General features: G+C 35.3%; 2 protein-coding genes across 2 annotated transcripts; both read right to left on the bottom strand.

The window, feature by feature from the left end:
- Window positions 1-282: 282 nt before the first annotated feature.
- Window positions 283-1218, bottom strand: LOC101544760 (olfactory receptor 4C15-like). Its single transcript, XM_004622115.2, has one exon. It carries the CDS (start codon window positions 1216-1218, stop codon window positions 283-285), a length of 936 nt encoding a protein of 311 aa, XP_004622172.2.
- A 9913-nt stretch (window positions 1219-11131) lies between these two features.
- Window positions 11132-12070, bottom strand: LOC129405800 (olfactory receptor 4C15-like). Its single transcript, XM_055143328.1, has one exon. It carries the CDS (start codon window positions 12065-12067, stop codon window positions 11132-11134), a length of 936 nt encoding a protein of 311 aa, XP_054999303.1. The 5' UTR covers window positions 12068-12070.
- Between the last annotated feature and the right edge of the window lie 3053 nt (window positions 12071-15123).

Here is a 15123-nt window from a genome sequence, read left to right as displayed (position 1 = left end):
CCAAACTCACAAAGGAATTTTAATTATAACACAGATGGCAAACCGCTGAAGAATACTTTATGTTAATTATTCTAATGACTTCATTTTAAATATGGGTGCAATTCAGTTCTAACTTTTAATAAGAAATCTGAAGTGATTTTGAAGATAATGAAAACACTTCCACTAACCCTTTATACTTGCGTTGTCTGTTTCATTGCCTTCTTCCAAATAAACAGCTACATGAAGTTTACAACCAGAGGATTTTATATTTTAGAAGAAACTTTATTTTCTGTACTTAATAAGTTACCTTTTGTCAGACAGAACCATTAATCTTTGCCACAATCTGGTCATAGCATTTTTCACCTCCTTATTCCTGAAAGTATAAATTAAGGGATTGAACAGAGGAGTTAGCGTGGCGTAGAATAACCCCACCATTTTATCAAAAGAGAAAGCAGATGGAGGTCGTGTGTACTCAATTATACACGGGACAAACAACATAACCACAACAGCAATGTGAGAGCCACAGGTGGAGAGGGCTTTCCTCTGTCCTTCAGTGCTGTGACTTCTCAGAGAGAACAAGATGACCCCATAAGACACAAGCAACAGGGAAAAGATTAGGATGCAGATGAATCCGCTGTTGGCCACCACTAAGAGACCAAACACGTAAGTATCAGTGCAGGCCAGTTTCAGTAATGGGAACAAGTCGCACGCGAAATGATCAATGATATTGGGACCACAGAAGGGCAGCTGGGAAGTAAAGGCAATTTGGATAGTCGAATGAAGAAGTCCCCCAGTCCAGGCCACAACAATCAAAATGTCGCAGAGCCTTGAGGTCATAATGGTAGAATAGTGTAAAGGCTTGCAGATGGCCACATATCTGTCATAGGCCATGACTGTGAGGACGATCATCTCTGCCCCACCAAAAAAGTGTTCAAAAAAGAGCTGGGTCATACAGCCTCCAAAGGAGATGGTTTTCTTTTCATAGAGAAGGTCAGCAATCATTTTGGGGGCAGTGACAGAGGAGAGGCACACATCCAGGAAGGACAGGAAAGCCAGGAAGAAGTACATGGGGGAGCTCAAGAGCTGTGGACTGCTCAGGATGGTCACCACAATCAGCAGGTTGCCACCGACCGTTGCAATGTAGACAAACAGAAATATAACAAATATTATTTTCTGAACATCTGGATTCTGTGAGAGTCCCAGGAGGACAAATTCCGTTACAAAACTTTGGTTTTTCATGAATTCCCAGGAGAAGATCTAAGCTACCAGAGCAGGCGTATAGTATCTGCAAAAGAATAAAATGCACACAGCACATCTTTCAATAACATGTATACCAACAATATATTTCATTCTTGGGTAAATTATCATAAATTCTCTACATTATGAGGTGCAACATTAGAAAATTGTAAAACGAGGTGGTGTAAAACAGTTTGTCATATGTGATGGAGAACATGCTATTAACTTGTATCAGAAAGCCTTAATTTTCACAATCTTATGTGAAAATGTTAAGAAGTAATATTTTTGTCAATAGTCAATTCTAATTATTTAAAATTTAATTTATCTAATGAATTATAAAGAGTGATCCTTTTAGTTTTTTGATTTATGAGTGTTTGATACATGATCATTCTTTTTATTTCCTCCTTCTTTTCTATATTTTATTCACATATAAGCATGCAACATACATACACACTTAATTTGTAGCCTGATACTTTATTTTATCAACTTTTTACTTCTACTGTTTTGATGACATTGTGAGTTCTTGATTTACAATACCATATCATTTGTCAATAGTAATAATTTGAAGCATTTAGCACTTTAGCTATTTTTCTTGCCTTCTTGTAGTTAAGAATCAATAAAAAAATCTTAGGTAGTAGTGGTGCAAATGTACATATTACTGGAAAGCCTTTAACTTATCCCCATGAAGCATAATGTTGCACAGGATTGTTGATTATGGTCTTTATGATTTCTTCAACTTGCATATTGTTAAGGGTTTTAATATATCAATTGTATCCTGCCTAAATCTTCTCATCAAGGGTGCGAGGGAGATGGGACAGTGGAGGGTTAATGAAACCATGGTGGTAGAGTGGTTTAAATAGCATTATTAGAAACAAACAATACTATAGAAACTATTGTCACCCATACTACCTCAATAAATCCTTTTTAAAAAGAGAATAGAAAATTAAAGATTAGAATTCACATCTGATTTTCAGTTTTGAGGAACAATTATTCATTAGTTGTGTTAAGCATTGTATTAGAGTATGAAAGGAACCATTTTTGACATCTTTGATAAGCAGTATAACTTATCTACAAATAAAATAGGAAAAATGCATCAAATTCAAAGTATTTTAAAACTCATACTTTTCTCACTAATTTTGTGAATATTAAATTATATAGAGTATTTAAGATGACTTATTTATGTTTTTAAAAGAGCACAACCCCTAGGAAAATGCTGTTTTATTAGTATACATTTACCACAACGAATATTCATGTGTTGATTGTTACTAATTATTTAAAGTAAAGTATAGAATTAATTAAAAATATGTATCATTACCATGCAAATTTTAAATTCAATGATGCCAGTAAGAGCCATTATTCTATCAGAATCACCTATAAACAGTCTCTGTTTTATCTTATTATCCTCTCTTTACTAGAGAAAACTTATTCTGTAAAAGAAAAAAAATTGGTTCCAGAGAGATAGTGCAGCAGGTAGGACACTTGCTTTGCACTGGACTAACCTGTCTGTCTGGCATTACATATAATCCTGGTGCACTTCCAATATGGTCCCTCAGTACAGAACCATGTATAAGCCCTGAGCACCATCAAGTGTGGTCCCAAAGCCAAAAATCAAATTTGAATTAAAAATAAAATATAAGAGCTGTTCACCTTTATCGAGCAGAATCTCCAGAGAAACATCTATTTCAAATTAATAGAATATCTTGTGAAATATAGTTTTCATAGATAGCTTGTGAGTGCATAACACAGAATTAATGTGAGCATGATTTCCATTCATTATCCATAATTAGAATATGCAAAATGTTACCTACGATAGAATGCCCTTAACCAATAGAGTTTGCCATCCTCTCTGACTTACAACCCTGGAAAACTTTCCCTTTGCTTGTCCAGAAAATTACTAAAACACTTCATTTTCCATAGACTCAAACAGCATCTAAGAATGATTGTGTTAACAGACACAGCAAGAGGTGTTACATTTATATGGATATTAGAATACACATCTTCTATATTTAATATATAAGTAAGGGTATACTTATTATCAAAATTGTGCTTTCATCATCTCATGAATATCAAGTATAATGGTCAAATAAAACAATGCTAATAAAGCTTTATGCTATTAGCTGCTTTTGATTTAATTGAGAGCATCAGATTCAAACACACCTATCTTCTAAACTAGTCTCCTCTATGCATTTCTATTATTTCATGGAGCAAATGACTTAAAGTTTCAGGTCTACATATTCTAATTTTGCAATTCTTTTAATTAGAATAACTTTTATAAAATTATCTTCTGAGAAAAAATAAGAAAATACATGCTAAAACAAATGTATTTCCAAAAGAGATAACGTCAATACATCCCAAAGCTAGGGACTCAGAGAAAATGAAAATGAATTTATTTGTAACTTATGTTTCATCATGACTACAGCTTTTAATATATTTTCTAGTCACTTATTTATGAAAAACATATAATAATTTGGATATAGGCAGATACAGAGCTTAAAAATCATGTAAGATTTGCAAAAGTCTTAATAATGTTAAGATAATTACTAGTACCCTGAATCCCCTGGATTTGAAGGTGTCACTCATTTTTTTTCAAGAAAGATAGCATTCATTTTTATATTAATTTCATTGAAAAATATCATAAAGAGAAAGAGCATTAATAGCAGAGGCGTGATCATTCATAGAGCCAAGCAGCAGGCATGCTTTGTTAGCTGGTGATGAATTATAGATGGTTCTGGAACTAATTGTGCAGGCACTATTTAGGAATACTGCCTACCTGAGAAACATAATGGACATGATTATTCAGAATTTTAATGTAAATAAAAATCAGTTATCAACATTATTTAATTTCACTGTTTTATTGATACCCAGAGGACTCTCCCGACCTTGGGTTTATTCTTGGTGGGGGATGATTGTCCACACCTGGTACTGAACTCTAGAACAGGAATAGAGATGTTATATGAAAAGATAAGGATCTGTGAATACAACAGGATATTTTATTGAGAAAGAAAAGGAAATTATTCTCTCATAATTTGACAAATTTGTTTTGGTAATATTGGAAGATATTCATCAGAAATTAATATAAATTTTCATATACTGATGATTAATCTACAGTCAGAAGATATTTGAAATTTTAATGCTGCCGAAGAATAATATATTCTTTTTTTTTTTTTTTGCTTTTTGGGTCACACCTGGCTCTGCACAGGGGTTACTCTTGGATCTGCACTCAGGAGTCATCCCTGGCGGCGCTCAGGGGACCATATGGGACACTGGGAATCGAACCCGGGTCGGCCGCGTGCAAGGCATACGCCATACCCGCTGTGCTATCACTCCAGCCCCAAGAATAATATATTCTTAAATACAATTGTTAACACATCATTCATATTTCTCATCCTCAAAAAGCTCAAGAGAAGGAGATCAGATTTAACTACAATCTTCTACTTTTTTTTCATTTTATTCTGCTTTTATTTGGGGGCCACACTCAGTGGTGCTCAGAACTTTTTTCTGGCTATTTGCTCAGGAATTATTCCTGTCAGGGCTCAGGGGATCCTATGAAATTCTGTGGACCAAACCCAGTGTTGCAAAGTGCAAAGGAAACCCCTAATTGCTGCACTATCACTCCAGCCCTCATCTTGTTTTCTATCCAGAATAATTAGTTTAAGTGCTTGGAACTAACATGCTAACATACTGTACAATTTTATAATGAATGGTTTAATTATTGGAAACTTTATACAAAATGTTACTTCTTATATCTAAGGTTCCTATCCTCAAAATTCACAGTGATATCAATGTAGCCCTACATACTCCTCTAGGAAGAAGCGTATTCCAATCCAGATTGCCATAGAAAATTCTACAGTCTTTTGTTCCCATTTCAACTCCTGAAAGCGCTGTGTGTGTCCTAGTGCTCCTCTTGGCCATTATCTCTAGACTCAGGGATCTCTTGGGGCTCTGACCTTGTAATTGACCTCCATGGTAACCCCACAGCCAAGAATTTCTTTCTGATGATTGTGGCAACAAAATACTTTTTTAATAATGTAATGACTCTTAGTACAAATTTCAGTTTTCACCTTTAAGTGGGTGCAATTTTCAAAATTATAGGAAAATTTGTAGTAGATTTAAGGAATTAGTGTGGCTTGGAGCATAGTGACATCTCAACAGACTGTAGTGCGTGCAGGAGTCTGAATTTGAGGCACCACCTGGCCCCCCCGTACTGGGAGTGATCCCTGAGGAGAAATGCAGGAAAGCTCCTGAACAAACCAGGTGTGAGTCATTCTAAAAGAATATAATAAAACTCCATTATTTTCTTCCCTGTCGAATGTTCCTTAAACCCATTGTAAATATGATTCAATATTACTGTTTACCATAATAAAGGTTTATTTATTTGTCTATCTACCTAAACACTGTACTTTGTACTTTTCATCATAATCTGGGAATTATATTCTCTTCTCTGATCCGTCTCTCTACTCAAAGTAGAGTTGTGTGGGTTTATCTGAATATTGAGAAATTTGATGTACTAACATTGATGTAAGTTTTAAATTCTCCTCTCTGTTTTTCTAATATTTATATATATATATATATATTTCTTTTTGGATCACACCCGGCGATGCACAAGGGTTACTCCTTGCTCATGCACTCAAGGAATTACTCCTGACAGTGCTCAGGTGACCATATGGGATGATGAGAATTGAACCCGGGTCACCTGTTTGCAAGGCAAACGCCCTAGCCGCTGTGCTATTCCTCAAGCCCCTTTTCTAATACTTTTACAAATGCATTATTAAAATTTATGACTTCATGCTGACTGAGTTTATTTAAAGAATAAGACAAAACTAGTGCAACCAATACAAAAGCATCTCAGACTACCTCCATTGAAACATATCTGTTCAATTGCGGACAGAAAGGTCAACAATTTTTATGTGATTCTAGTCCATTCTGGAGCATGAAAAATAATACTCATAGTTTTAAGAACTATATCACAATTTTTAATCCTTCCTGAAATCACAAAAATACAAATTACACATCTGACCCTGTGTCAGAAATACCAAATATCAAATTTGCAATATCAATAACAGTTATAAAATTTATTGGACTTTTTCTTCTTAAATGAAGAACTCTTTTAACAAACATCACTTTTTCAAGTCAACTAGACTTTTAGTGAAATACTCAATGCTATGTTTTATATCAATAGTCTATGAACTATGAAAAGTATTTGATTCTGTGTGCACCTAATTAGTAGTTTTTAGATAGCCCCTCAAATCTCAAACACCTGAGTGAAAAAAGCCTTTCTGATACCTGATAAAAGATAGCTATAGAAAGAATAAATAAAGTGCTAATGGAGAGCTAAGACAAAGCAAGGCATGCTTCTATTCTAACACCAGTAACTCCAAACACACTCCCAAAATATTTATTTTCATATACCACTTATTAATGATTGTTTATAATGTCACAAATGCATTTTTTGACATAGATATGCTATTTCATTTGTGTTTTCAAAGCCTCGGAACTTGTAACTATAATAAAAAATTCCTAAATATAATCTAGATTCAGAAAAGTTTATGACTAGTTTTCATCTGCACAATTGAATAACAGGCTTGTGATTCTAGTCAATTCAGAACCATGAAAAACAATACTGATAGTTTTAAGTGCTATGTCCCAATTTTTAATCCTTGCTGAAATCACAAAAATTCAAATTATACATCTCACCCCGTGTCAATTTTTCATTGGCTTGATTTCTTCGTATTCTGACAATCATTTTAATGATTCGATATTATTCAGTATGCTACAATATTATTCAGTATACTATTTTATATCTCAGAAATTTCTGAGCATAATATTATTTGCAGAGCCTGACAAGCAATCCATGCCATACACGATATGCCAATATCAGTAACAATGATGGTCCTCATTCCTCTGACATTCAATGAGCCCCCAGTAAGCCATCAGGCAACACTAGCATGCGACAGGGATGAAAGGAGATGCTACTGGCGTCTGCTCAAGCAAATCGATCAACAAGGGGATGAAAATGATGCAGTGATACAATAATAATTCTTATGAGTAGATTTGAATTAAAAACTATATGGTGAAGAAAATTTATATATAATATATATATACATATATATATATATACACATATATATATATATCACATCACATTTATGGTGCTAAGGGAAGACTCCAGGCCAGGGCATGGGAATCACATGTGATAGTAAGGACAAAACACAGCTTGGCAGTGTGCAAGGCAGCTACTTACACACAGTACTATCCCTTTATTCCTGTTATAAAGAATTTTACATGATAGTGCAACATAAATATGGGGTCTAGAAGTTAAGAATTCCTAGCAAATGAACAGATTGACCATCAATATTCAAAATGCCAATGAAGTACAGTTATCGTCTATTCAGATTCTAGATCTCTTCATTACTCACAACAGCTCATTGGTTTACCTAAATATTTCAACTTTGATCTTTATGTTAATGAGATTCTTAAGAAATTTGTATTTCTACCTCCTTTGATTAACGATTGCTTTATTTTCTGTTTTTCTGCAGATTGAGTTACTGTTACCGGAGATAAACAACTAACACAAAACACATAAGGTTATTGCATTTGAATAAATATTATGAACTTGAGTCACAAACATAAAGTTATTTTGACATCATATGCATTTAAGACATGAAATGCAATTTTGAAATTGAAAAACTGTTAGAAGCCACTTTTCACCCTTGGTTTCCTTCCTTGTGCTCTTTGATAGGACTGTGTCTTAAAATATTAAGTCCAACTTCTGTAATTGGATGCATCAATTGAGTCACAATGTTCTTACTTTAGTATTCTTTACACATTGTCTGATGTCTAAAAGACTAGAGTGGAAGGAGATTTATTTAGATGTCTGGTTAAGGAGAGCTTTATAAAGAATGAGAGCTAACAGAAAATTAACACAAATATGACGCACTTGCTTCATTTGTAATTTATATTTAATGTGAAAATTTTTAAAAAAGAAAAAAGATGGGGGCCAGAGTGATAGTACAGTGGGTAGGGCATTTTCCTTGCCTGCAACTGACCCGGGTTCAATCCTCGGCATCCCATATGGTCCCTCAAGCACTGACATGAGTAATTCCTGAGTGCAGAGCGAAGCTGAGTGTAACCCAAAAAAGCAAAAATAAATAAACAAACAAACAAATAAATAAAATGATCCTTTGATCTTTAAAAAAATATTTTATTATTAAATTCGTTTTTTCAACCACTTCCCCAAATATTTGTTTCCAGTAACAAATATTTATTGAGTGTGAATTTTTTCACACATGCAGTCCTATAGAGACTGATATATCACTCATTTACTGCTTGCAAATCCTTCAAACTAGTAAATATAATCGAAATTTAGAAAAGTGACTCTGAGGCAAATGTGTATGTGATTAATTGAGTGTGATCAAGTTAAATAATAAGCCTATGGTTCTATTAAATTCAAGGGGTTCAAATACAACATCCATCATTTGACATGCAATGTTACAAAGTGGGAAACTTTTTAAAATAATTCAGGCAAACTGTGAATTTTTTGGCTGAAGTCTCTGAGCCTTCTTAGAGTCAAGATGCACAGCCATTTCCCACCTCCTGTACTTCCCAAAGCATTCCCATAGAGTACAGTATGGGACCCTTTGGGAAAAACTGATCTAAACTGTCACGAGAACAGGAGCAGCATGCATTATTTTAGAAAAAGCATAGGTGATCTCCATTAAATCAACCTTTATGTTAAAACAAGATATTGTGAGGTGAATTGATAGGAAGATAATGTGCAACCAGAAGAGCCAGATAATGTCATGTTTCAATTTAATAATCAAGTGAAGATTTCAGGCCATAAGCACAGAAAGCAGTACTAGGACATAAGCATGTTTCAGTTCAGTTAAACACCACATCGTCTAAATGGTGGATTCAGCCATTATTTCTTCACATTGTGAAAATTTAGGAATATGAACTTCAGAGTATACACTATCACCACTTTTGAAATAGTCAATTTTTATTTTGATATGTTGAATTGTTTTTCATCTGGATGTTGGGCCATACCAAGCTGTTTTCAGAGTTTTTCCTGGACTCAGACACAGGGAATACTCCTGGACTGCCCAGAGCTCAGGGACCATGTTGGTTTGCAAGGATCAAACCTGGATTTAGTTGCATGGGAGGCAAGTGCTCTTCTTGCTATATTGTCTCTATTGTCTCTAATGCCTTTGTCTGCTGACATTTTAGAAATTTCAGATTCCATCTTAAACTAAAAAATAAACTTGTACAACATTTCCTTGCTATTTTTGCTTTATGATATGTGCATACAATATAGCCTAAATTATCTATATAATTATCTAAATTATCCTGAAACATGTTCAGTTCATTAAAATAGTAAGGAGAGGCGGCTAAAATCTCAGGGCTGGGGACGCATGGAGAGGTTACTGATGCCTGCTCGAGTAAGTCGATGAACAATGGGATGACAGTGATACAGTGATGCAGTGATCCTGGACTATGAGCAGCACATCCATGCGCAAGGTGTATGTCATTTTTATCAGCATGAAGATTGTAAGTTACAACATGCCAGTCAACCAAAAAACTGGGAGCACCTGTAAGGGAGTAGAGGTCGCCTCAAAAGCCTCCCATCCACACACCCAGCAAAGCCTGACTGTCCATGGCAATTCAATAAGACAAAAACAGTAACAAAATGGGCCTCATTCCTGGGACCCTGAAAGAGCCCCCAATATGGCAGCGTTGAGAAAGACGAACAGAGAGAGGCTGCTAAATTCTGATGGCTCAACTAGGCTGTCAAAATGAAGGACTAAATGACTGTCTGCACTTTCAACGCACATATGCTGGCATCGGAAGTATCCGTGGATGCCCTGATGGCGCAAGCCCAGAAGATCAAGTATGAATGCGATTTGAAAACAACTGCTGGACTAGAGACATTTCCTATTGAATTACACTGAATGTCAAAAGAGTACCTGGCCACACTTCTACGAGATGGTTGGACTTCTTCATCAAGAGCCTGAACAAATGTTTTGATACTCTTCATGTTCCAATGGCGAGCAGATGCCATTGGGCTATGTATTAGCATGCAACAGAGACAAATGGAGAAATAACTGGCACCCGCTCGAGCAAATCAATGAGCAACGAGATGACAAGTGACAAGTAACTAGTGTATTATTGTTTTGGTGCAAATAAAAAAAAGTATTTTGAAAATTAAAATTAGTTTTCAAAATTCTTTTAGAAACTAGACTTGGAAGCTACACACCATTTTCTGTTTTTCTACAAAAATACCACATAGTTCAAATTTTTCAAACAAGGTTATTATTAAAAACATTTACAAAGCTTACTTAAAGTCCTGGTGGCCAAATTTACTATGTTATGTGACATAAGATGCTCTTGAGAAGAAATTGAACTCTATACTGAATCTAGAAAAGGTTTATAAATATCAGCCTTGGGGAAGCTTCATTGGATAAATGCATTCAATGAATACATAAATAGTGCAGAAAAGGTTCAGTCAGACTCCTTTAAGGATATATGATAAAGATTATTTTGAAACTTTAAAACTCCATAGATAACTAAATATAAAAATCATATCTTTAGAAAAGTGAAGGTTAGTTCCTAATACATACTCATATTTAGCTAAACTCACAAAGGTATTTTAATTAAAACAAACATGGCAAACACTCATGAATTATTTATGTTAATTCTTTATAAGGACTGGATTTTAAACATGGGCTCAATCCAACTCTAACTTTTACGACTCTAACTAAGAATTCTGGAGTGAATTTCAAGATAATTAAAACACTTTTAGGGGTCCTTTATTCTTGCGTTGTCTATTTCAGTGCCTTCTTCCAAATAGTACAGCCACATGAAATTTAAATCAAGAGGATTTTATATTTTACAAGAAATTTTATTCATTGTACTTAATGAATTACTTTTTATCAGACATAACTATTAATCTTTTACACAAGTTGCTCATGGCATTCTTCACCTCCTTATTCCTGAAAGTATAAATTAAGGGATTGAACAGAGGAGTTAGCATGGTATAGAATATCTCCACCATTTTATCAAAAGAGAAGGCTAAAGGAGGTCGTACATACTCAAATATACACGGGACAAACAACATAACCACGACAGCAATGTGAGATCCACAGGTGGAGAGGGCTTTCCTCTGCCCTTCAGAACTATGACTTCTCAGAGAAAACAGGATGAGCCCGTAAGACACAAGCAACAGGGAAAAGATTAAGATGCAGATGAATCCGCTGTTGGCCACCACCAAGAAGCCAAACAAGTAAGTATCAGTGCAGGCAAGCTGCAGTAATGGGACCAAGTCACATGCGAAATTATCGATGATATTAGGACCACAGAAGGGCAGCTGGGAAGTAAAGGCAATTTGGATAGTGGAATGAAGAAGTCCCCCAGTCCAGGCTACTCCAATCAAAATGCCACAGAGCCTTGAGGTCATGATGGAAGAATAGTGTAAAGGCTTGCAGATGGCCACATACCTGTCATAGGCCATGGCTGTGAGGACAATTATCTCTGCCCCACCAAAGAAGTGCATAACAAAGAGCTGCGTCATACAGCCTTCAAAGGAGATGGTTTTCTTTTCATAGAGAAGGTCAACAATCATTTTGGGGGCAGTGACAGAGGAGAGGCACACGTCCAGAAAGGATAGGAAAGCCAGGAAGAAGTACATGGGAGTGCCCAGGAGTGCTGGACTGTTCAGGATGGTCACCACAACCATTAGATTTCCACTGACCGTTACAAGGTAGACTACCAGAAATACGACAAATAATATTTTCTGAACATCTGCATTCTGTGAGAGTCCCAGGAGGACAAATTCAGTTACAAAACTTTGGTTTTTCATGAATTCCAGGAGAAGATATAAGCTACCAGAGCAGGCGAAGAATATCTGCAAAAGAATAAAATGCATACATGAAACCTTTCCAATACCATGTATACCAGTAATATATATCACTCTTAGGATAAATTATCATAAATTCTCTACATTATGAGGTTCTACATTAGAAAATTGTAAAACGGGGTAGTGTAGAACAGTACGTCAAATGTGATGGAGAACATGCTATTAAATTGTATCAGAAAGCCTTAATATTCATAATCTTACATGAAAATGTTATGAAGTAATTTTTTGTCAATAGTCAGTTCTCATTATTTAAAAATAAATTTATCAAACAAATTATACTGATCCTATTAGTTTTAGATTCATGAGTGTTTGATACATGATCGTTGCTTTTATTTCCTCCTTCTTTTCTATATTTTTGTTTACATATAAGCATGTAAAATATGTACACATTTATTTTGTAGCCTGACACTTTATCTTATCAACTTTTTTACTTCTAGTTTTTAGATGACAATGTTAGTTCTTGATTTATAATACCATACCATTTGTGAATAGTAATAATTTGAAGCATTTAGCACTCTAGTTCTTTTTCTTGCTTTCTTGTAGCTAAGAATCATAATAAAATAAAATCTTAGGTAGTAGTGGTGAAAATGTACATATTACAGAAAAGCCTTTAACTTATCCACTTGAAGGATAATGTTGCTGTGGAATTGTTGTATATGGTCTTACGATTTGGAAACAAAACCCACCATTCTGCTGCCTACAAGAAAAACACTTGAACTAGCCAGAGCAAACACAGACTCAAAGTAAAAGGATGGAAAAAATCCTGCAAGCAAACAACTCCCTCAAAAATCCTTGGATTGCCATACTAGTATCCGACAACATAAATTTCTGGTTGAAAAAGATACGAAGGGACAACGAAGGTCACTTTCTATTTATCAAGGGATATGTACAATAGGAAGAAATCAAACTCTTTAACGCACACTCGTATACGCACCTAATGAGCGACCAGCTAAATACTTAAAACAAGTGCTACCAGATTTTAAGGAGGACATTGCTAGCAGCACAATAGTATTCAGAGACTTCCACACTGCCTTATCACCACTGGATAGATTGATAAGAATAAAAGCAAGGAAATACTGACCCTGAAGGAAGAAATAGAAGAGAGAGGCCTAATAGACCTATACAGGGCATTACACACCAAAAAGAAAGAATGCACATTCTTTTCCAGTGCACACAGAACATTTTCCAAAATAGACCATGTACTGGGCCACAAAGCCTCAACAGAATCGGAAAAATAGAAATTGTATTAACCACCTTCTCAGACCACGATACACTGAAGATAGAAGCTAACCACACACAGATGCAGAGAATCAAAGCAAACACCTGGAAATTAAACAGCTCAGTGTTGAACAGTGAATGTATCAGGAAGGAAATCAAGGAAGAAATCAAGAGATACCTCGAAACAAATGAAAATGAAGATACCAGCAACCAAAACCTATGGGACTTAGCTAAAGCTGTGTTAAGGGGAAAATTTTTAGCTCTGTAATTATTCTTTATTAAGGAAGAAAGGCCTACACAGATAGCTTGACTTCACTGCTCAAGGACTTAGAAAAGGACCTGAAAAAGGAACCCAAACCAGACCAAAGGAAAGAAATAATAAAAATTAGAGCAGAAATTAACAACATGGAAATCCAGAAAACAATTTGAAAAGTCAATAAAACCAAGAGCTGGTTCTTTGAGAAAATAAACAAGACTGATAAACCGCTAGCAAGACACACAAAGAAAGAGAGAGAGAGAACCCTAATAAACTGAATCAGGAATGGAAAGGGGGACATCACAAAAGAAAAAAATGAAATTCAAAAGATCATCAGAGACTACTTTGAAAGTCTATATGCCAGGAAACAAGAGAAACTAAAAGAAATGGATGAAATCCTTGACTTCTACAATCTCCCAAGACTGAACAAAGAGCACTTGGAATACCTGAATAGACCCATTAATATCAAGGAAATTGAAACTGTAATCAAAACTCTCCCCAAAAACAAAAGCCCAGGCCCAGATGGATTCACTCGCGAATGCTTCCAAACATATAAAAAAGACCTGTTGCCAGTTCTCCTCAAGCTTTTCCAGGAAATTAAAAAAACAGGAACTCTCCCAAATAGTTTCTATGAAGCACATATCTCCCTAATACCAAAAGAAAACAAAGACACCACTAAAAAAGAAAACTATAGACCAATATCCCTGATGAACACCGATGTGAAGATCCTCAACAAAATATTAGCAAATAGGATCCAACAACTCATCAAAAATATCATACACCATGAGCAAGTGGGATTCAACCCGGGGATGCAAGGATGGTTTAACATCCAGAAATCAATCAACATAATCCATCATATAAACAAAAGTAAAGATAAAAACCATATGATCATATCAATAGATGCAGAGAAAGCATTTGACAAGATCCAACATCTGTTCATGATAAAAATCCTCACAAAAATGGGTTTTAGCAGAACTTTCCTCAAGATAGTCAAAGCCATCTACCACAAACCTATGGTAAGCATTATCCTCAATGGGGAAAAACTAAGGGCCTTTCCTCTAAGATCAGGGACAAGACAAGGATGTCCACTCCCACCACTTCTCTTCAATATAGTACTGGAAGTACTTGCAATAGCTGTTAGGCAAGAAAAAGATATCAAGGGCATCCAGATAGGAAAGGAAGGAATCAAACTCTCACTATTTGCAGATGATATGAAACTATATTAGAGAAGACTAAATCCTCTACTAAGAAACTATTAGAAACAATAGACTCGTACAGTGAAGTTGCAGGCTATAAAATCAATACCCAAAAATCCATGGCCTTCCTATATGCAAACAATGAGACAGAGGAAAGGGACATGAAAAAAGCAATCCCATTCACAATTGTACCCAGAAAAGCTGTACTCGGAATCAGCTTAACTAAGGAAGTAAAAGACCTCTACAAAGAAAACTACAAGGCACTACTCCATGAAATAAAAGAGGATGTGAGGAAATGGAAACATATACGCTGCCCATGGTTTGGGAGA

This window comes from Sorex araneus, chromosome 6, assembly GCF_027595985.1.
Source record: "Sorex araneus isolate mSorAra2 chromosome 6, mSorAra2.pri, whole genome shotgun sequence".
In the NCBI taxonomy this organism is placed as follows: Eukaryota; Metazoa; Chordata; class Mammalia; order Eulipotyphla; family Soricidae; genus Sorex; species Sorex araneus.
Note: the sequence above shows the minus strand (reverse complement) of the source record. Positions and strands in the feature narration are given on the sequence as shown.

Excerpts from the sequence above, each read along its gene's own strand:
- LOC101544760 (XM_004622115.2), bottom strand. The coding sequence starts at position 1,218 with ATGAAAAACCAAAGTTTTGTAACGGAATTTGTCCTCCTGGGACTCTCA.
- LOC129405800 (XM_055143328.1), bottom strand. The coding sequence starts at position 12,067 with ATGAAAAACCAAAGTTTTGTAACTGAATTTGTCCTCCTGGGACTCTCA.